Here is a 19,920-nt window from a genome sequence, read left to right as displayed (position 1 = left end):
GTGTGTTCAGTAGATTATTAACAGACTCCTGAAGCCCAAAAGGTGGTGTGTGTGGGGTTTTTTTTTTAAATTATTATTTTAATGGCAAGCAAAAGCTGGGAGCTTTTGGTGGTGTATCTCGCAGGGGGATCTGGCTAGGCCACAGCAAGCTTAAAAAAAAAAAAGCCCTGTCAGCCCTGCGGAAATAGGCAGCAAATAGCGGGTGCTCTGCTTCCATCCCAAGTTGCTACCCGTTGGCAGAGGCGGCGTGCTCGGCTGGGCCAAGCAGTGACTGCATCCCTCCCTCCGGGGACAGGAAAATAAAAATAATAATAAAGATAAGCAGTGGGCGGGCAGGCTTTTGCGTGTCTACTGGCAATCCCATTACAAGCACTACAAACAGCGGGGATCGGTACTGGCTGCTTTGCTTGGGCTTCCACGTTTGCAAAGGCGCCTCATTTTTCTGGCATGCAGGCTCTTGCTTGGTTTTCGCTGGTTTTTGTTTTGAGCCGATGGGAGATAAATGGTTGCACATGAAATGGGGTGTAAATGTAGTTTTTTGGAGCAGTTGAGCAGACCTCAAAGTATGTAGAGATGGGGATTTGCTGCTCCGTGTTCCTGCTGGGAGGTAGGTGGGAAGAGCAGTATCTGAGTGCCAGGAAGCAAACCTGAGCTTATCTCAATCCCCTGGGGGTAAGGAGATGGCTTCAGGCTGGGATTTGGGTTTCAGAGCTCCCTTCTGCAATGGTTTTGGCATGGAGTGCATTGTAATTGGGCTTAGGCAGCTCGTCTTAATGATGGCGGGAGTTACCCATATGCCTCCAAGAAGGAGAAGGCAAAGGGATGTGCGCAGACCTGCTGAGTGATTCTCAACAGATAGTGTTATTTTGCATTTCAGAGAGCCAGGAAAGACACACAGAAACTGCCTCGCTTTGCAGTTGAATTTCTAATCAGAGATCTGCAAGCAAACCAGGGAAACGGGCTTAACAAACCAGGAAAAGCCTTTGTATTACAGCTGACCTGTTTGAAAGAAGAGCTGGAAATAGAGCAGAGGCTGGACTTACCATAAGGTTAGATGTCCCATCCCCAAGCCTAGGCAGGGGTGTCTTGTTTTAGGCTTTTTAGCCTTCAGAAAAAGACTTCTCTGTGGCATTTGCCTGCACAGAGCATCCCAAGGCTGGTGAAACCAGCTAATGCTGCCTGATGCATGTCACGAGCATGGCCATGGACCTGACCCACACATCCCATTTTGAGGTTGGCTTAGATCGTAAATGTGAAAAGAGTCTCGCCGTTTTTCCTGCTTCCACTGATAAAATAACTCGGCACTTGGAGGGGGGGAAGGAAACCCCAGGTTTGGGCATGTCGTACCCATTTACAGAGAACATTTTGGTTTTCCTCCATTGGTCTCCATCTGTTGAATGATCTCTTGACACGTTCCCATCAGCTTGGGCGTCCCAGGCTGGCTCCACTGCGGTCATTGGCACTATTTTATAACAGCTGGGAATTTTTCCCACTTTATTTCAAGAGATAGTTTTCTACAAGATGCACAAGAAGCATTTCAGGCTGTGAACTGTCAGCTCGAATTGAAGTCTCCATGCACGCCCTTGGGGTTATCCCACGTTTCAAGCTGAGCATTGCTTGTGAGAAGGCAGTTGTCGTTTCTTTGCACATCTCACTATCACAGCATCATTGAGGCATAAAACACAGAGGACTAAAGGGCAGCCTGGTTATATATATACACACAGACACGCGTATATATTTTTTCCTTTTTTTTTTTTTTCCCCCTAAATGCTGACTTCTGTAGGCTCACAACCTGACACACACCCTTGCGCGTGGGGTGACGGAGCAGGTCTCTGCTTGTCCTATTTGGCTCTCTAGACCATTTCGAGACAGTTGGTGTCATTTTAATTTTTAATTTGGCTTGGCAGCTAGGAGTAAATCAGAATTTGGCTCTGGTTTGTAGCACCTTCTCGTGTATTGGCAGCACAGCTCCTGGGGAGTTGGTGGGAAAAGTTTCCTAGTCCAACCCTTGCGTTAAAACCCTCGGCATCGTCCATCCCTTTGATCGCTGTCGCCTGGGGCTGGTGGTTTTTTGCAAAACCAGATCCCCAGGAAGGCTCACGCCGTTCCCTTTTCTCCACGCTTGCAGGGTCGTGGGAAGCAGCAGCAAGGGAATATGTCTTAAGGCAACAAGAATGGTGAGAAGTGGAAGTTTAAGCAGGAAAAAAATAGGGTCTTCCAGCGTACGCGTGAAGCATGTGGCAGTTTGTAATGCTGCGTATTGCAGCAGTTGGGAAGAGCATGGAAATGGCTAGAATAGCTGCTCCTCACCGCTGGCACTTGGCAGGACTTTGGGTAAAAACCAAGATGATCATTCTTGTCATTCTGCTGGAGTCATTCCTTAAATATGTGTATTTTTATCTCCAAGAACCATCGTGGCTGGGGATTTATTAATGATCTTCCAACAGCCAGTTTGGAGGCTGAATATTTGAAAAGCTCCAAAAGCCATCTCTGCTTTACTTCCAGAAATTGCTGCTGGCTCAGCAGGGTCTGATGTTCGGTCAATCAATTTTAGGAGTCTGATTTCTACACCAAAAGTAGAGCGATTGGACCAGCAGCAAGGAGAAGTCGGTACCACTGCCCCCAGGTTGCCCCTAAACTTGTAGGTTTGTTCCCGACAAGCCAAGCTTGCCCACGTCTCACTTTATTTACCTTTTTTGCCCCCCTTTGAGTGTATGTTCATGCATTTGTTGACCAAAGGAGCCCTTGGTATGAACAGCCCCAGTCAAAAGTAGCCATCATAACAGGACTAAAATACTCGCTATATCCATGTACACATCATAAATGTAATCTTTTACGCAAAAGATGGGGGGATGAAAAGAAAAAAGTTTCCCTGGTTAAAACAAAATCCAGAAAGTGGAAGTGAATCATTTCAACCTCCTCTAGGTAAAAAAAGTCTGCAAAATTCTTGTCTCCCTTCAAACCTTGTATGCTGGCAAAACTTGGTTTTTCCAACAGAATCCTACCGTGCCCCTTTCTGTGCAGCTCTAGACATTTCAGTGTGGTCACTCTCTTCTTCTCCAGACCTCCACAGGCTTCCAAAATCTATCAAAGAGCCATCTCCTTGGGCCTTTTAGGAAATCACAGTGATTGCTTTTGGCACATACGGTTGATTAACAGCAACCGAAGTCTGGCTCAGTTCAGAAATCCTTTGGAGAGCCCTGTTTCGATGGGCTGTGCTGTGGAGCGGCAACAGAAGACGGTCGTGCAGAGGGATGGGGGTGCCAGAGATGAGTTGAGACTGTGCAGAAACACCTGGATCTCAGTTGAAGCGCTGAGAGGCCAGCGGTGCCCCATGGACGTACAGCCTCTGAAGTTGAAAACAGCATTTTTTGCTGGATTTTTGAATTGAATACCCCACTGGATATTCAACCGAGGGTGACAGGGAGAATGAAATTAAAGGTGGGAGGAGGAAAGTGCAAGACTGGTTCCTTTTCCTGTGGGGTGGCATGCACTGGGAGATGCCTGCCGATGTTGTACTTAATGATTTAGGACAAAAACCCAGCTCTGTCCCATTTCAGCATCCTATCCACCCACCTGGTCTGTGGTGGGTTGGACAGGCAGCAAGGCAGAGGCCAGCCAAACCCCCCTTGTGTTCAGGTGCAAGCCACGGTGAAGCACGTGAAACTAATCCAAAGCTTTTGCTCTTGGGCTGGCCCAAGGATGGCGAGCAAGTGGCACAGCACGAGATGGTAAAACAGCATGGAAAAAAGCCAGTACATCACAAACCGGGGTGATGATGCTGGGTGGATTGAGTGCCGGAGCGTCCCGGTGAGGGAAAGGGGATGTTGGCACCCTTGTGAGCGGCTGATGAGGCTGGGGAGCTGCTTAGGTGAGTGTGTTGGAGTAGAAGCTGAAGCTCTCAGAGACCGTTTTAGAGTCGCTGCGGGAGGAGCCGTTGGATGTCATGTCTACCGAGAGACGCTTGGCCTTGCTGCTCTCCTCCAGCTCCTCTTCAGCCATGCCAGCCGTCGAGGATATAGTGGTCTCTATCCGGCTGACCTTGTACATGCTGCTCTGTGTCTGCAGGTACCTGGCTGACTTCATCTCCAGGCCCTCGTACTCACTGGCGCTGACAAATGGGCACCACCGAAATGCATGTTTGAACCCCACGCGAAACCTGGAGGGATGGCAGAGGTGGGGAAAGGCAGCCGTGAGGGATTTGGAGACGGCAAAAGGACCTTGCTATGAGTGGGGAGACAAAGCTAAGCACTGCTTAACAACAAAAACAAATGCTACTTTTCACTAAGGGGAGGAAAAAAACACTGATAAATCCTAATTAGGAATTTGGACTGTTTTGATACCTGTCCTCAAATTCCCCAGGGACTTTAGGAAAGACTTATTTAGGTGAGTATTATATCACCCCTACATCTGCTGGAAGCAGCCCCTGGCAGAAGATGAGACAGAACCACCCTGGAAAAACTCTCCACTCATACTCTCCTCCAACAGACCCCTCTGTATCTCCCCCTCCCCCGCCCCATTGCACTAAGATGGTGCTGAAAGTCACTCGAAACCCACCTGTCGTTGAGGCAGCAGTAGATGATGGGGTTGTACATGGTGGAGCTCATGGCCAGCCACATAATAGCCAGGTAGACCTGCTGGATGAACTTCTGCAGGTACCACTCAGGGTTGAAATACTGCAGGGTGAAGTAGATATGGTAGGGCAGCCAGCACAGCGCAAAAGTGCATACCACGATGATCATCATCTTCACTACCTGTGAGGAGAAGAGAGGGTAGGGAAGCAAAGTCATCCGTCGAACACCCCGCAGGAGAGGTGTCACCCTCCAGAAGGGGCCACCTCTTTTTGCCTTGGAGGCCTTTGCAACCGGGAACGCGTGGTCAACACCTTGGCTAAACCATGGTCATTCATAGAGGACACGTATCTGGAGGCCATTCCCTGCTCCATTACCAACAACGATGCAACAAGCTCTGATCTCTTTCCACCCCTAATAAAGTATTTTTGGTGGTAGTTAGTTGGGATTGGGCATGAAGTACGGCTTCAAGTGTGCTCGGAGCTCCTTACCTTCCGCTTAGCTGAGACCTGCTCATGGTAGCGGTCAGAGTTGTCGCCAGGTATCTCGCTTGCCCAGAGGGTGACGCCGACCACAGTGTAGGCACATCCTATCACCAGAAGTGGCAAGAAGTAGATCAGGATGGTCATGCAGAAGTGATACCTAGAAAAAATGATGGTTGTTGCACGTGTCCTCCACCTATTCAGTCTTTTTCTTGCAATCGGAACTTGAAGGCAAAGTGCTTCACAGGGGCAAAGAGAATTTGGCACAATTCCCGCAGAGCTTGAGCTGGGAAGGACTCCCTACTTTCACCCCAATCTTTTCCAAGTCTCTGCTGCCAGCCTTTGACATCCTAGCACCCTCCTGGGGTGGGATGTAGAGGCCAGCGAAGAGCTTGTGTTACCTCCATAAGGCAAGGATGTTCTAGCTCAAGTGGCTCTACTCTCAGTTCTACTCTATTTACCCCTCAAATTATCCTAAAGATGAATGCTTGCTCTTATCACACCTTTTATCTGGCAGTCCTGCAGGAGCAAGTGTGGGTTTTTTTGACATATAAAGGATGGGAATATTAAGCTGAAGAAATAAAGGCTTTCCCTGCGGGGCAAACACTGGGTCTTGGATGCAGCTTGCCTGAATCCTGGCCCACCATCAGTTTAGCTGGGCTCAGGTGGCATAAGGCATAACCCCAGTCCCCCAAAACACAGCCTAAACCCTTGTTGTGGAGGTTTATTAAAAATTTCCAGTGATTTCAGCAGTTAGGTCAGTTCTCCAAGCTCATGGAGAGGGCAGGATCCTTGTGTCTGTTTAGAACAGGTATAAATAAGCCCAAAATCGAACAAGAAGGTCCAGATTAAACTGTTAGCACAGGCTTGAGACCGTTTTGTCATGAAGCCAGTGGGGCTGTGGCAGGTTGCAATAGCCACTGGGATTGCAGGGGGTTCAGTGAAGGATTGGTGTTAAATAGTTTGTTTAAAAGTAAAAAAACAGGGCTGTTTTTAACAAACAGGGTGGGGATGGATGGTTTGACCTTGCTGGTTCCTTCCCACCATTGTAGGATGCGAAAACCTGCCTTCCCTGCAGGAGGAGGAGCAATAGTGATACCCTTGCCCAGTGCTGGCTTGCAAAGCATCGTGCGTGCTGCCAGGTGTGGAGGTCATTCTATTCGGACAGCTTTAGGGCCTTTGCAGGCATTTTTGGGGTGCGTGCCCGGCTCGAATGCAAGGTGCCGCATCTGTTCAAGGCGGTTCAGGCCCTGTAGCCACCCTCAGTTCTTGCACCCGCTCGTCCTCCCGGGAGCTTTGATTGAATAGTCTCTCCAAAGTGTAACGAATGGGTCAGGCTTGTGCCTGGTGCAACTCCCGCAGGGAATCCCGTTGGCCCTGGACCCGTGTTGCTACGCCATCTCCTCCTTGTGTTGTACCTGCAATCTCATTTGGCCTCCTCTTTGCCCAGCGCTAATCGCATTTGAGCTGGATTTTGTAGGGCTGTTTTCTATTTTGCTAATTAAAGAGGCGTCTCTGTGGCTCCGCGATGAAGATTTCATTGTGGTTCCCATGTAATGCTGCGTCTTAAACCAGCTGCAAATAGCTGAGAGTGATGCAGAAATGCCCCAGAGGAGCTGTTAGACAACGTAAGCAAGATTGACCCTTATTTTCAGAGCTGCCTGGGCATGGTAGGGACAGGGATTTCCAAAGAGCCCTGGGACTTTTTTTTTGGACCCTGGGTGCTGAAAACCGTTCTCCATGTGAAACCATCCGTATGTTATTCTTTCTACAAGAATTGCAGGATCAGAGCACTTGTAGAGGCCTGGGTTTTGTAATTTAAAGGTCTTTGGTGTGCGGATTTAGGGTCTTGTGTAGGATCAGGAGCCTGTAGGCGTTATGGGACAGTGATGTTGGAGGAGGGGGCTGCTGCCTCGTCTGGCCTCGCAAAGCCCAGACAGTCGCTGTGGGCTGTTATCTCCCCGTGAAGCTGCGAGCGGAGTGGCTTTTCCCCTTCCCTTAACGAACCAAAATGGCAGCTAATGAAATTGGAATAGATCAGACATCTATTACAAAACCAAACGCGGGTGAGGGAATTGGTGGTTAGCGGCAGCGAGCAGCTGCTGGATCGAATCAAGCTGAATCGCTGGCTCCTGTTGCAGATGCAGCACCTCGCCTGTGCCGAGGCCTTTGCCCGCTTCCCCCCGTAGGAGCGGGCTGAGAACAGGCACGTTTTCCCAGCTGAAAAACCCCTCATGTGTGCATGGCTGTTTCTGATACCCTCTGCATGCTGGGGTTGTGCTTTCTGGGCTCCGTTTGCCAAGACAAAGGACTCCCCAGCGTTGGGAATAAAATAATATTATTTTTCATCATGGCATTGCAAACGAGCCAGCTGCTGCTGGCGCCTTCCTTAAATAACTGCACCAAGGCCATGTGAGCAGGGGAGGGTGTTTGACAGTCACCCAAGCACCTGTCCTGCAAAGTTATTTTGGGGCAGTAAAATAACTTCTCAGGCTCTGCACTGTGCAAGTGAGTTCACATGGTTTGGAGAGATGCTGCCAAGCTGCAAGTTATTTTCAGTCCCCACCAAATATCTGGGGTTTGGCTATTTAAAAGCTTCTGCTGAGCATCTGCTTTCCCAGCTTTTCTGGCTGCCCTCATCTGTCTGCAGAGTTCCCCTGGCTTGCCAAAGGGCACGGGATGCTCAGGCTTTGAAGTGGCACCCGGCTTCCAGCAGCAAATAATTCAGAGGTTAACGGTGGCGTTTTTCTCTTGAACTAGCTATTTGCAAAAGCCATGGCCCCAGCGTGCAGCTGAACGGCAAACAACCTGTCAAAGCCAGGCCCTGAGCTCGTGCCGGTTACTGCGCCGGTCTGGGGGGGCTCAGCCCCAGCCCGGCCACATGGGCTGTCTAAGCCAGTGGCATTTCTTTGCGCTGGCCATATTTATCACAGTGGCCTGGAGTAATTAAGCTTGGAAAACACCTCCGGAGATCGGCTGGGCCAGCCCCAGCTGAGTTCTTGCCATACATGCCTTGCAATGCAAATAAATAAGGTGATAATAAACAATACCGTCCCGCTCTCTGCCACTCGCCGCTCGCTGCTGACTGGCAAACTCGTCTCGTTTGTCTTGCAGAGGGACCTTCGCCAGGCTTCGCTCTCTGTGCGTGTGTGTCCCCTGCTTTGGCTCCAGCACAGTTTCACAGCCCTAATTCATTGCTCCACGGCACTGGAGATCACAATTGCCTCTTTTTTTTTCCTTCCCCTGCTATTTTTTTCCTTAAGGCATGACATTTAACTCGCCGCATGACTCGTAGACTCGTAGCAAACCGCGGAGGACCGCTGCGCTGGCAGAGCAGCGGGGTTGCCTGGACCCTTTGGAAGTGCCAGATTTAATTAACCAGCACCTTAAGGGGAAGGAAGGAGATTCCTGCTGAGCCCTCCTAGCCCAGCGTTTGCCTCCCAGCCTGAGCTGATGCCCCAGAGCCCCTTTTGGTAGCTTGGTTTTTTTTAAGCTGTCGAGTGAATTTTGGGGCATTTGGACTTGGTAAATCCCAAACCAGGTTTTTTTTTTTTTTCTGTTATTGCCTGGCCAAGATACCCCAGGTAAAACCCAGTTTACCTCTTGCAGGAATAACTCTTGCCCCAGGAAGGCTTTAGAGGTATGGGTTGCAGGAAAGGTGCTGCAAAAACCAGAGCTATACCTGCATGTATGAATAAGCCCCTGGGGGCAACGCAGACCCCATCCCCACAGCCAAAATATTGCGTCTTAGTAGTTTTACCTGAGTTGCCCTCAAGGATGAGCATCCTTGAGGAATGGCACAGCATGGGGCAATGCTTGGACCATGAGCAGCGCTCACCTCACCTTAACTAACCTTAATGTGCCCCAGGATGATGCGGATGGAGATTTTGCTACCACCAGCTACAGAGCACCGGCCCTCGCCAGGGCAGGGGGAGGGTTTCCCCATCCCAGGAAGCTCTGAGCCATTCCCATCCTTCCTCGCTTCCTTTTTTTTAATACTTTCTTAATGTCTTTTCTGTACGGTGACTTGTCCCCATTGCCAGAAAAGCTCAACTCACGTTTTTCCGTACACATTGGTGCTGTGCTCTGGCCACTCCACCAGACACACGAGCCGGCCCGGCAGCTCCTCCATCACCGAGTAGTAACCTTGGGGGAAAGCCAGCAGGAAAGCCAGGAGCCAGATGACGCCGATGACCACCTTAGTGGCAGTGGCTGAGAGTCGGGGTTGCAGCGGGTGGATGATAGCCATGTACCTGCAAGGCGGGAAAAGGTGAAATGAAAGCTGGAAAGCCCCGATGTTGCAGCTTTTGGGGCTGGTTTAGGTCTTCCCTGTGTAGGGGTTGTACTTATAACACCCCCTTAATGCATCCTGGCAGCCCCTCGCTCTGCACAATGCAAACAGCACCGAATAATCCCTTTATGGACGATTCCCCGGCTAACGCTCTAATTCTCTTGCAGTATCTTACCCTCGAGATATGAATCCCGTTTGAGACGCTCATTGACATTTAGCTGACAAACAGCTTCGCTAACGCAACCAGCAACCGGCTGCTTCCGCAAAGACCAATTTGTACAGAGCCAGCCACGATGCTGCCGTCTGGCAGCCCCCGCTTTGGCAGCGCCCGGTAGTTTTGCACCCGCGCAAAATCTGATCTCTGCGGTAGATCTCAGCGCCAAGTGTTACAGGAGGAGAACTAAAAATAAGAGCGCTGGGCCGGCGTGGGATGGGTGATCTGAGATGCCACCTCTATCTGCCCTGGCTCCTGGGCTCTTCCCCTCGAACACCGGTCATTGTACGCAAGGAAAGCTTCAGCGGCGACGAGGCAGATTGCATTTATCCCTCTGCAAACCTGGTTCTGCAAAGCTGGCAGCAGTCAGCAGCGCCTTAAGGATTAAGTGAGAATGTCACAAATTTTTTATTTTATTTCCCCCCTGCTCCATGTCAAGCTTTGGGAAGAGGAGAAACATTGCATCGCCCTGCGTGTGTTATAGCCTGAGGCGTTTGCAGCCTCCTCTCTGTCTCCCTCCATCCCTTCTCCTTTCAGAGGATGGGCAGTTTTTGCTTTTAATTTTTTCTTAGATGGCAAATACTCCCCGTGTTGCATTTTTGGGTGGCCCCTTGCAGGGGAAAGACATAGGGATTAGTGTATAAATATGCAGGAGGTACTGCCGTCAGCTCTTCCTCTGCCCCAGGGTACCAAACCTTATCAGCTTTCTGCAGCTGAAAATCCGCCTGATAATTATCCCTCAAAAATCTGTTTGGTACTTGGAATTGAAGCTGGTTAGAAAGAGCCAAGGCAACGGGTGTTAGTGCCGCTCTGGCACAGCGGCTGGTGATGCACCAAGGTTCTCCTGGTCTTTGCGTCCGTATTTCTCATTTCTTCCTTATAGTATTTGCGATTGGCTTTCCAGGACCCTGCAAGGACTCATCTCCTTCCTCTTCCTCATCCTTCAAATGCCTGGTGTCGGCTGAGCCCCTCGATAGCAGGTTTGCTGAGCTGGATGAAGTTTGGGTGGGCTTTAGCATAGGGTTCAGAGCAGGTTACCCTGCATTTATGCTCCCAAGCAGCAAGAAGTCGATGTGCCTGAGCTTGCTGCTGATACTTGACCTGACAGTTCGAGCTCAAGCATGCAAAAGGTGGAAAACAAGGGATTTCCACAAAAGTTGGGCCATTTCTGTTGAAATACTTGGAGAAAAAAAAAATCTGAGGCTGGGACCTCCAGAAAGCAAAGCCAGGGCTTGACTGCAACCAGCCAGAAATGCTTTTACATCACCAACCTTGTTTCTGCCGGTGCATTTCGGCGGGCTTTCCTGATCGCTTTAAAGGACTTTGCACCTGCAGAAGCCCTCGCGCTCGATCAAACATCCAAATAATCACCGTAACGATGAACTAAACCCCAGCCGCATCACCTAGAGACCTTTCCAACCACCATCACTTGTCTGCAACGTGTCTCATGGTGCAAAGCAGACGGCAAAATTGAGATGGCAAAATTAATCCGACCGTGCCGGCATTGCAAGGACGGGGTCAGGGAGCTGGGAGGAAGAAAGCTACCAGCACGCTGGGGAAAACTGTCCCCAAATCCTTTTTTTCAGCAGCAATTCCCAAACCTTTGGTCCCAAGGGACCTCTGAAATATTCTTTTGGGGGTGCTCTGGGTTCAGCCACCCATCAGGATTAAAAATGGGAATAATAACAGTTCTTCCAGACAGGGGCTTTCATGGGGAAGAAAAAAAAAAGTTATAAAAAGGGTCTGGGCTGCTTGGGGAGCAGGTATTACAGGCCATAAAAATGCTGCAGATGGATAGATGGAAACGTGCAAACATCCTGAAAATAATTCGACCATTATTTCATATTAAAATATCATATAATTATATAATAATTGTATCCCTAAGCAGAAAATTTTCCTAACATTTTAATAACCGCTTCCTTTTTTTTTTCCATTTTTCTTCTTTTTTTACCCTCTCCTTGACAAGAATATTTGATGCAAAATCAAACTGGGGAGGGGGGGGAGCAGAAAATATGGTTTGGTGGCTGCCTTAGCTTGGATAACAGCCACCGTCTTGCTTCTATCGGGGTGGAAAAGCAGCAGCACTGGTAGCAAACCTGAACAAGGGGTAACGGCTTTAAAGCGAGGGAGGGTAGGTTTTGGTTAGATATCTGTTAGGAAGAAATCCTTGACGGTGAGGGTGGCGAGGCCCTGGCACAGGTTGCCCAGGGAAGCTGTAGGTGTCCTCTCCCTGGAGGTGTTCGAGGCCAGGCTGGACGGGGCTTTGAGCAACCTGGTCTGGTGGAAGGTGTCCCTGCCCAGGGCAGGGGAGGTGGAACGAGCTGATCTTTAAGCTCTTCCACCCCAAACCATTCTATGATTCTACAATTCTTTTGCAGTGCTGGGTCTGTCACGCTCAAATAGCCCTCATTTCCTTGTAGACTGGTTGGACTTTCCATGTTTCTCTACCCAATAGATTTGTGTGTATTCTTGTCTTTGAATTTTTGGGTTTGTTTTTTTTTTTTTTTGGCCACCACTGGATCTTTTTTTTGCATCCAGAACACGGGTCCCAAAAAGCCAGTTTGCTTTCTTGCAATTCTGCTCCGTTTCGAGCCAAACCTCCCCCGTGGTGCATTTCTACGGCAGGGTTTTGGATAACCTAAAATAAAACCTTCCTTCCGAGCAAGCGACCGCTGCGGAGCCGTACCGCAGGTACCTCCAGGTTGTCTTCTCCCCTCCACTTAGGTTCGATCTCCCAGGCAAGGCTGTGGTAGGTGTTGCAGCCAAACCTCCATCAATTACTTCTTAGCAGGGAAGAAAAACAATGTGTCAATCGTGACTTTGCCTTTCAGCAAAAATCTTGCCCGTCCGTTTATTTTTTATTAACCAAACAAGTTTGCATTCCGGTGGAAATGCAGAGCACGGCCATGGGATGCAGCCGCCACGTCCCAGGGGGTCTGCAAGGTACTGGCGGGCGTTTGGCCCCGTGCATGGTGTCAGGCGGGCGGTTTTGCTGTGCTGGGCACAAAAGGCATCGATCAGAGCTTAAGTGCCAGGAAGCTGCTGCCCTCCTTGGCTCAGCCACGCAGGTCCTGGCCGCGCCGGCGAGAAGCGGGCTCTCAAAAGCGAGGCTAATGAGTTTATTAGCTCATATTTCTCCTCACAAAGTGTCTCTGTGGCCCCACTCTGCCCATCTCCCTAAGACGCTGTATCCTATTAAAGAGATTTATTTTTTTTCTCTGCTGTTCAAGATGGTTTTCCCATCCAGCAGAAAATGGGGTGTCGCGGTTTGCTAGGGATGGCGATTCGTGGGAGGTGAGGAAGAGGAGCACGGCCCTACATGAGCATCCTGCCCTCGCCACTGTGGCAGGTGACAAACCACCGCGGGGTCTTCACATCCTATTTTTTCCTAGGGAATTGGCTCTTGGTTGAGGATTGAAGGTCAGCTTTCCTACATTAGGGAAAGGTTTTGTTCCCCGTGCAGGTGGTGCATGGAGGGAGGCCGTTCCCCTGCAGAAGATGTTGGCTTGGGAAGACTGACTGATACCTGTTCCTCCAAATAAAATGATCTGCAGCTGCTCTCCTCTCGGCTGGCAGCACCCTGGTCCAGCGCAAACCGCCGGTAAGTTTTGCAAGCTCCGGGCTGCCCAGCTCCGTGCAGGACAGGCCCGGTGCCCGCGCAGCCGCGTCTCCCTTGCGCCTTCCCCACCGCCTTTAATGTTTTAGATCCACCCCATTTAGTGGGCCTGGCACTAAAGCGCCCAACTTTACACCAGACGCTATTTGATGACGTTGGTAATGCCATTCGCTGTGGTTTAAATATTTTATTGTAGTTTGGGGGGAGCGTTACCATGACGATACAATAGCATCTGGGTAAAACATTGTACCAGGGTAGCTCTGAGCATATCAGTTATTAAATAAATATTGCAGCGAGGCGCTGTAGCCATCTATTAATTGCATCTGCAAATCTGGGTTCTGCCTGGATAACTAATATTACACGATTGTTTCCACCCTCATGGAGATGAGATTAATATAATACTGAAAATTTATGAAGCGTCTTTCATCCAAGACTTTATCTGCTTCATTAAGTAATAAGGGTACGACAGATAAGAGATGAGTAACCAAGAGGATGCAGAGTTTGTGCTGTGTGTCTTATTGCACAACGATTTCCCATCCTGAGCAAAGAGGGGTTTAGTGCAGAGTCAGTCCCGGGGGAGTCTGCAACCGAGCCAGAGCAGATGCTCCAGACTGAGGTGGGTCAAATGCCTCCGGCACGGCTCCGGGTCCTTCCCACCCAGGAAAGGAGAAGCTTCGTAGACAAAAACCTGCCTTTTTACTTTACGTGGGGATTGCGACGCAACTGCGGGGATGCAAAAACACCGTCCCTCGAGCAGGTTTGCACAGCGGAGCTTGGCCTCGCCGGGCTGGCCCCAGACACCTCGCCTCTGGGTGACGGCCGAGGAGGCTCGCTGAGCCCTCGCACGACGCTGGGGACGAAGGTGCCGCAAGCAGCTGCTTCCTCCTATTTATTGCTTTGACATAAAACAGCGACCATCCAAACTGAGAGGCGGACAGTGCGCTCCTGCCCCGAGACCTGAGTGACGCTCAACGCTCGGCAAAGCGTCTTCGTCAAGCAGGAGGCTGCGGGTTTCTCATTGGCACTTCCCAGGAGCACCGACAGGGCACAGGATCTTTCCTTTTTCAAAGCAGTTTGGTGTTTCCTTTGAGCACAATCGAACAGGGCGCGTTACCCACCACCGAACAGCGGCCTGAGTTGCGCCGGCAGCTTTGCAAACTCCCTCGCCTTCCTGCACAGCACCTCTTGCACTGCAAACCCCACGGGCATGCTCTATTTTAAAAGCCAAATGCAGGTGAAACAGGATCAAAGCCCAGTTCGTTGCAGCAGGCTGTTAAGGAGGTGTAGAGCCCCCTCCTGCATTCATCATTTTGCTGGCAGCGCCGGGGTGGGATGGGAGAGGAGGACCCAAAGCACAAGCCAGCCCCACTGAGAGACCCTGCAGGTGCCGTTATTCGAGGCACCTACGTGATCTTATCAACCGGTTAGTCCTGGCACTGGTTTGTAGCTGGAGAGTGAACGGGGAGAACAAAAATCACACGAAATGCTGGGTTGGTGACTCATGACACCATGCTCTTAGTGCATGGGTGGTTCCCACTGGGCCATTGAGCAACAAAGAATAAATCAAGGAATAAATTAAGAAAACCATCGGATAAACCAAATATCTCACCAAAGGCCTTCAAACTCCTACGGTGGCTTGTGGCAGCGCCCAGCTTGCAGATGAACACCGTGATCAACCCGAAAGCATGGCCAAAACCTGAGCCTCCTGCCTCTCCCAGCCACCACGCTGTCGCTAATTCAGCTTAGTTCTACATTTATTGCCATGGGAATTTCAAGGAAGTTTCCAAAGGAAAGGGGGAAAAAAGTGTAATTTATTTTTTGACAGGCTGAATTCATATCTAGTGGGTATTGGGGGGGATTAATTCCAGTTAATACCATCAGATCAGAGACTACTGCTGGGACCAGGGGCATAAACCAGCCCTGATGGTTTATGAACCCCTTACTAAGGCGCTCCCCTGTCCATCCCCGTCCCCCTGCTTTCTAACGCCAGCGGCGAGATCAGCGCTTTGAGCTAGCTCCGTGCTGGGTATCCCGCAGCTTTGTAGGGCTTTTGCCATGTTCACTAACGCTTGATTTTTGGGGAATGCAAAGGGCTGCTTTGGTTATTGGTAGCTTGTGCGTAGGCAGTGCCGCAGGGCGGCCGGAGCAGGGGCTGCTGGCCCTAAACCCAGGCTCCTTTCGCTTCCCCCTTGCTCTTCCATCTTCCAAATTACACCCCAGCAGAGCAAGATTACACAATGCCGGCCACAGATCAAAGTCCTGCTCTGCAAACCCCAGAAGTCCATTAAGTCAAGATTACAAAAAAAAAACCACCCTGGCGCTATATTAGGGTGTAAATGACTAATTAATCTGTCTGTGCGCTGATGTAATTTGTCCTCTCCGGAGGGTTTCTTTCTGCAGTAATCACCTCTCGGGGAAGGCATGGGGTTGCTGAGCTGGCGAATATGTTCCTGATACTCAGCTGGTTCGTCCAGCCTGGGAGTTCAAGCTTTGCAAGCAGTAAATAATTTTCTGAGCCAGTTTTTCTGCTGCAAATAATAGGGGGTTGGGGAGATATTAACAGGTCTCGGCTGCAGACTAGCAATTTTAGGAGCCGCGGTGGTGAATGAAGGTTCGCAGATTTGATGTTTCTTCTGCAGCTCCTGCTGGCAAATTGATGAATCTTAAGACACCTAATATAATTTGATAACCCACTTGGAAATAAAAAAAAAAAAGGGGGGAATATAAAGAAGATCCCGGTTGGATTGCCCAGCCCTGCCGGCTGGTCTGGCAGCGTTGGTGCTGGCGGAGGTTGGAGAGGGGGCTCTTTTATGAGCAAAAGCAGCAGGTTGGCCTAGGAATTGCGGGAGGTTAGTCCCGCCCTGTGTTGCTTTTACAGCTGCTTTAGAGCAGGGGACTCGGCAGAAAGAGGGAAATCACTTCATATTAAATAGCCCAATTGCTGCACAGTCTGTCTCCGCCCTGAGTTTGTGGCAGGGCTCTCGCGCTTCTCATCGGCATTTGTTCAGTCTGCGGTGTTTTCGGCTCAGCTCACTTAAAGTTTTGAGATCAGAGATGATTTTTGTTTCCCAATTCTGCAAGTCATCCGGGATCTTCACCTTCGGCTGCGTTCCCGGTTGTCCATCATCACGGCAACTCATTCCTCGGTCTGAAGTTTGCTTGCGGCGCGGGCTCGCGGTGCTGCTCAGAAAGGAATCCAGGTCTCAGGGAGAGAATGTCAACAGTTTATCTAACAATGCTCCATCCCCCGCGCCACAGCCATTACAGCTTAGGGGTGGCCAGAGTTGTTTTTTTTCCTCTCTAAGTATGGCTGTAAATTAGCTTGGACTCACCATGGGGCACTGCTGGGCTCTCACTTTTCCTGGAAGATTGGAAAAAACCCAGGATTTTCTGTCTCTGTCTTTCAGGTGAATTAATACACAAGGAGAGTTTGAGGCTGGAAGGGGATGTGTAGTGTGCGCTGGCACTGATACACCCAAAACCAAAGGACATGGCAAATTTTATAGTGCCAAAGTGAGCTGTTTGGCCCTGACTTCTGTGGGATGCTGAGAAGCAGCATCATGGCTTTTCCTGAGCAGACTTTACCAGCTGCCACCCATGACTCCTGAATTTCCTGCTATTGTTGCAGGGTTCAGAATAACACTCGCTATAGGATTACCTTCTTTTTATTTTTTCAGAACGGTTGTGCCCAGGCTGGAATAGGTCCTAGGGAGAGGGCAGATGGTCTAGCTTCAAGGAAAAGCTTTTTTTTCCTTGCTCAAACCCAGGGCAGGTTATGCAAAAAAAAACCCAAACCCAACCCCATTGGGAGAATCAAACCCGCTTCCCTACTTGTTCTCTCAACTACTCTGTTACGGCTGTGCCGAGACTTTCCAAGGCGGTTTCGTACCCTCCGGCGAGGACGTTCTGGAAATTGCTTGCAGAAAGCACAAGCGGCGATGATTGAGGGGAGCAATCTGCAGACCGATGCTCCTCCGAGCCTTCAGACTCCGTATCCAACCGCTCTGATAGATGGCTTAATACACTTCGGGAACAAGGCACATTCAATTCTGCTTTCCTAGTTTTTGATGAAAATCAGAACTGCGGTCATGTTTGATTTCAGATACGTCCTGGCTGTGACCATAACCCATTTTGCTGAGCCTACTTGGCTCTGCTGCTCTGAATTCAGGTACTTGCTTTCCTTGTTCCCACACAGCTTTTTGCTGCTTGCCAGGACAAATTCTTCCCTTTTGGGTCCCTGGATCAAGTTCCTGCATTTCAGTTACTATTGTCAGTTCTCGGACACAGGAAAACAAGCCGTTTTTCAGCACCTGGAGATATTGTTCTGTGCTGCTTGCCTGGCGGGGCAGAGGATGGGCTTTTCCGCCTTCACCTTCCAAATTTCTCACCTCGCTGGACATTTGAGGCCAAGAAATGCAGCAGGTAGCTCTGCGCAGGAGGTGTTTGCACACTGAGGCTGCAGCTTCTTTTGGGTCCTTCTCGGTGGGCGAGCCAAGCCTGCACGCGCGGGTTTTGGGGGCCAGCCATGGGAAAACCAAGCCTCCGTTAAGGGTTTGCAGATGCAAGAAGAAAGCTGGAAATGCCAATTCCCCCCCAGAATTCAGCTCCAGGCTCCCAGACCTGCCTTCGCTCCCCATTTTACACACGCTTTTCCAGCTTCCCTGGGCAGATTTGCTTTTCTGGTTATTCCAGGTGTGGACCAAAGGCTAAAAACCGAACTATTAAAAAAAAAAATAAAAATTCATGTCTCTGATTCATCCTAACCTGAAAGGGGCTTTGCCGGCTGATCCCTGACATCCTCAAAGCGCAGATGCTCCTGAAATAGAGCCAGCAACACCATCGGGTAGGAGCAGAGCCATGCTGGTAGCATTCCTCTTTTTATTTATTATTGCCTTAATTCTCCTCAAACCTCTGGTATAAGAACTTGGCTTTGTCTGATTTATTTTGGAGAGGGTCTTGTGACCACTCCAGAATGAAACAAAACCTGAGCCTGTTTTTAAGAGCATCATCCATCTCAAGCTGCCTTTCCCAAGCTGTCAGTGCGTGAGTTGTGGCAGCACTATAATTTCTCACAGGGAAATATCGTGCCAGTTTGTGCAGCACTTAGACACTAGCTCAAAATGTGCTGGCATACAGCAGTGCGAATCTCCTCCCTCCCCCTTCCCCATGTATCCCCAGCCAAAACGTCTTTTACTCCCTGGGAAGAGGGACAAAAAGAGGTGTTGCAGAGCCGAGCTGTCTTCAGAAAATATGTTGTGTTGGAAAAATCTGTTGCGCTTGAAATGCCGGTACTCAAGAGAGGGTTGCAAATCCGTTTGAAAGCCTCGATTTACCTCTAGCTGTGGGGTGAACATGCCATCAAACAAAAGATCTCTTAGAGGGGGAAAGCAGAGAGGGGAGCTGCGCACCGGCGGTGCTCGCTGCATGGCTATTTCGTGTCCTTTGACCCCGGCACATCCCTCTGCGGTGAAAAAGGCAGCGTCCCCTGTGCCATCGCACCCTGCCGAGCGCTTGCTGAACTTTTGATCGTGGCAGAACGCAGGCGGGCTCTCGCTCTGCCGGCAGTCCCCAGCCATCGGGCAGTGCCGGCAGAAACCAGGCAGCGAAAAAAACCCAACTAAGCTGTGCTGGCTGCAGCCAAATGAGAGAAAACGCTGGCACCTACCTCTGCCCCTTGGTCCCCACTAATAAAATGAAGGCGGGTTCGCCTGGAGGGACACACCAGCACACAACACGACCACACACACCCCTGCCGAGTCAGGATGCCTTTCCCGAGCCTGAGCTTCTCTCCGAGGCTCCTTAGACGGTTCCCAACACAGATCAAGCAACACGAGACAGCTCCTGCAGTGCAGCGGAGGCACGTCCGACACAGGCTTGTCTTTTATGTCATGAGGTGATGCCATTTTGTACTAAATACTGAGTTTGCTTTTAAATGAAGAGGTTGGGAAAGGAATGGATGGCTCTGCAGAGGAGCCGGGAAGGAAGAGGACACAGATGCTACACATGCACACCCAAGACACGCTACTGACATGCACAGGGGTTATAAAGCCTTTTCTCGAGCTCCTTTTGCAGAGCTGACAAAGGATTTCCAAAGCCACCTGCAACCAGGGCAGGAAGAGGGATTATTTCTAGCCCCTTTTTACCAAAACAAGCTTTATTTTAATTGCAGTGTTCTGCCGTGATCAGACGGAGCTGAGCGCAGCACCCAGGTGGAGGCAGACCTGGGTGCCGGGGAGGGTTTGACGCTCGGAGCTCACCTGTCCAGGGCGATGGCGGTCATGGAGTAGATGCTGGCGAAGACGGCGGCAATGGGGAAGAAGTTGTGAAACTTGCAGTAGAGCAGCCCATAGTACCACTCGTTGTGGATGGCGTAGGTGAAGTTCACCACTGTGTTGAAGGCGGACATGGAGGCTTCGGCGAAAGCCAGGTTCACCAAGAAGTAGTTGGTGACCGTGCGCATCCTCTTGTGAGCCAGGATGATCCACATCACCACCACGTTCCCCACCACCGACACCACCACGATGAGGGCATAAGCAACTGCCCACAGGGCAACCTGCCACGGGGGCTGCACAAACTGGTTCGAGAAGGACTCGTTCAGGGAGGTATTGAGCAGCCAGTGGTGCTCCAGCTCCACTTCCAGCAGCAGAGTGTTATCCATCGCACCGCAACGCAGCTGGACCTGGCACACGGGTGCTTTGGGGCGCAGGTCCCTCCTGATTTAGGGTGCAGCAGGGTCAGGGTACAAC

At 50.4% G+C, this 19,920-nt stretch overlaps 1 protein-coding gene across 2 annotated transcripts in view; it reads right to left on the bottom strand.

Annotated features, from left to right (window-relative positions):
* TACR1 (tachykinin receptor 1) overlaps positions 1 to 19,920 on the bottom strand; it is a 26,996-nt gene extending 7,076 nt beyond the window's left edge. Inside the window, exons 1-5 of one of the 2 annotated variants that reach the window (XM_075074533.1) lie at positions 19,432 to 19,920; positions 9,112 to 9,306; positions 5,063 to 5,213; positions 4,558 to 4,754; positions 2,806 to 4,159 (exon numbers count right to left, since the gene is read on the bottom strand). In XM_075074533.1, coding sequence (XP_074930634.1) covers positions 3,868 to 4,159; positions 4,558 to 4,754; positions 5,063 to 5,213; positions 9,112 to 9,306; positions 19,432 to 19,832 — 1,236 coding nt within the window. In that variant the 5' untranslated portion in view covers positions 19,833 to 19,920 and the 3' untranslated portion in view covers positions 2,806 to 3,867. Of the gene's footprint in view, positions 1 to 2,805; positions 4,160 to 4,557; positions 4,755 to 5,062; positions 5,214 to 9,111; positions 9,307 to 19,431 lie in introns of those variants that run through there. The other variant, XM_075074534.1, reaches the window with a different exon arrangement.

This window comes from Phalacrocorax aristotelis, chromosome 24 (assembly GCF_949628215.1).
Source record: "Phalacrocorax aristotelis chromosome 24, bGulAri2.1, whole genome shotgun sequence".
Classification (NCBI taxonomy): Eukaryota; Metazoa; Chordata; class Aves; order Suliformes; family Phalacrocoracidae; genus Phalacrocorax; species Phalacrocorax aristotelis.
The sequence above is the reverse complement of the archived record's forward strand: the minus strand, read 5'-3'. Positions and strand labels throughout refer to the sequence as shown.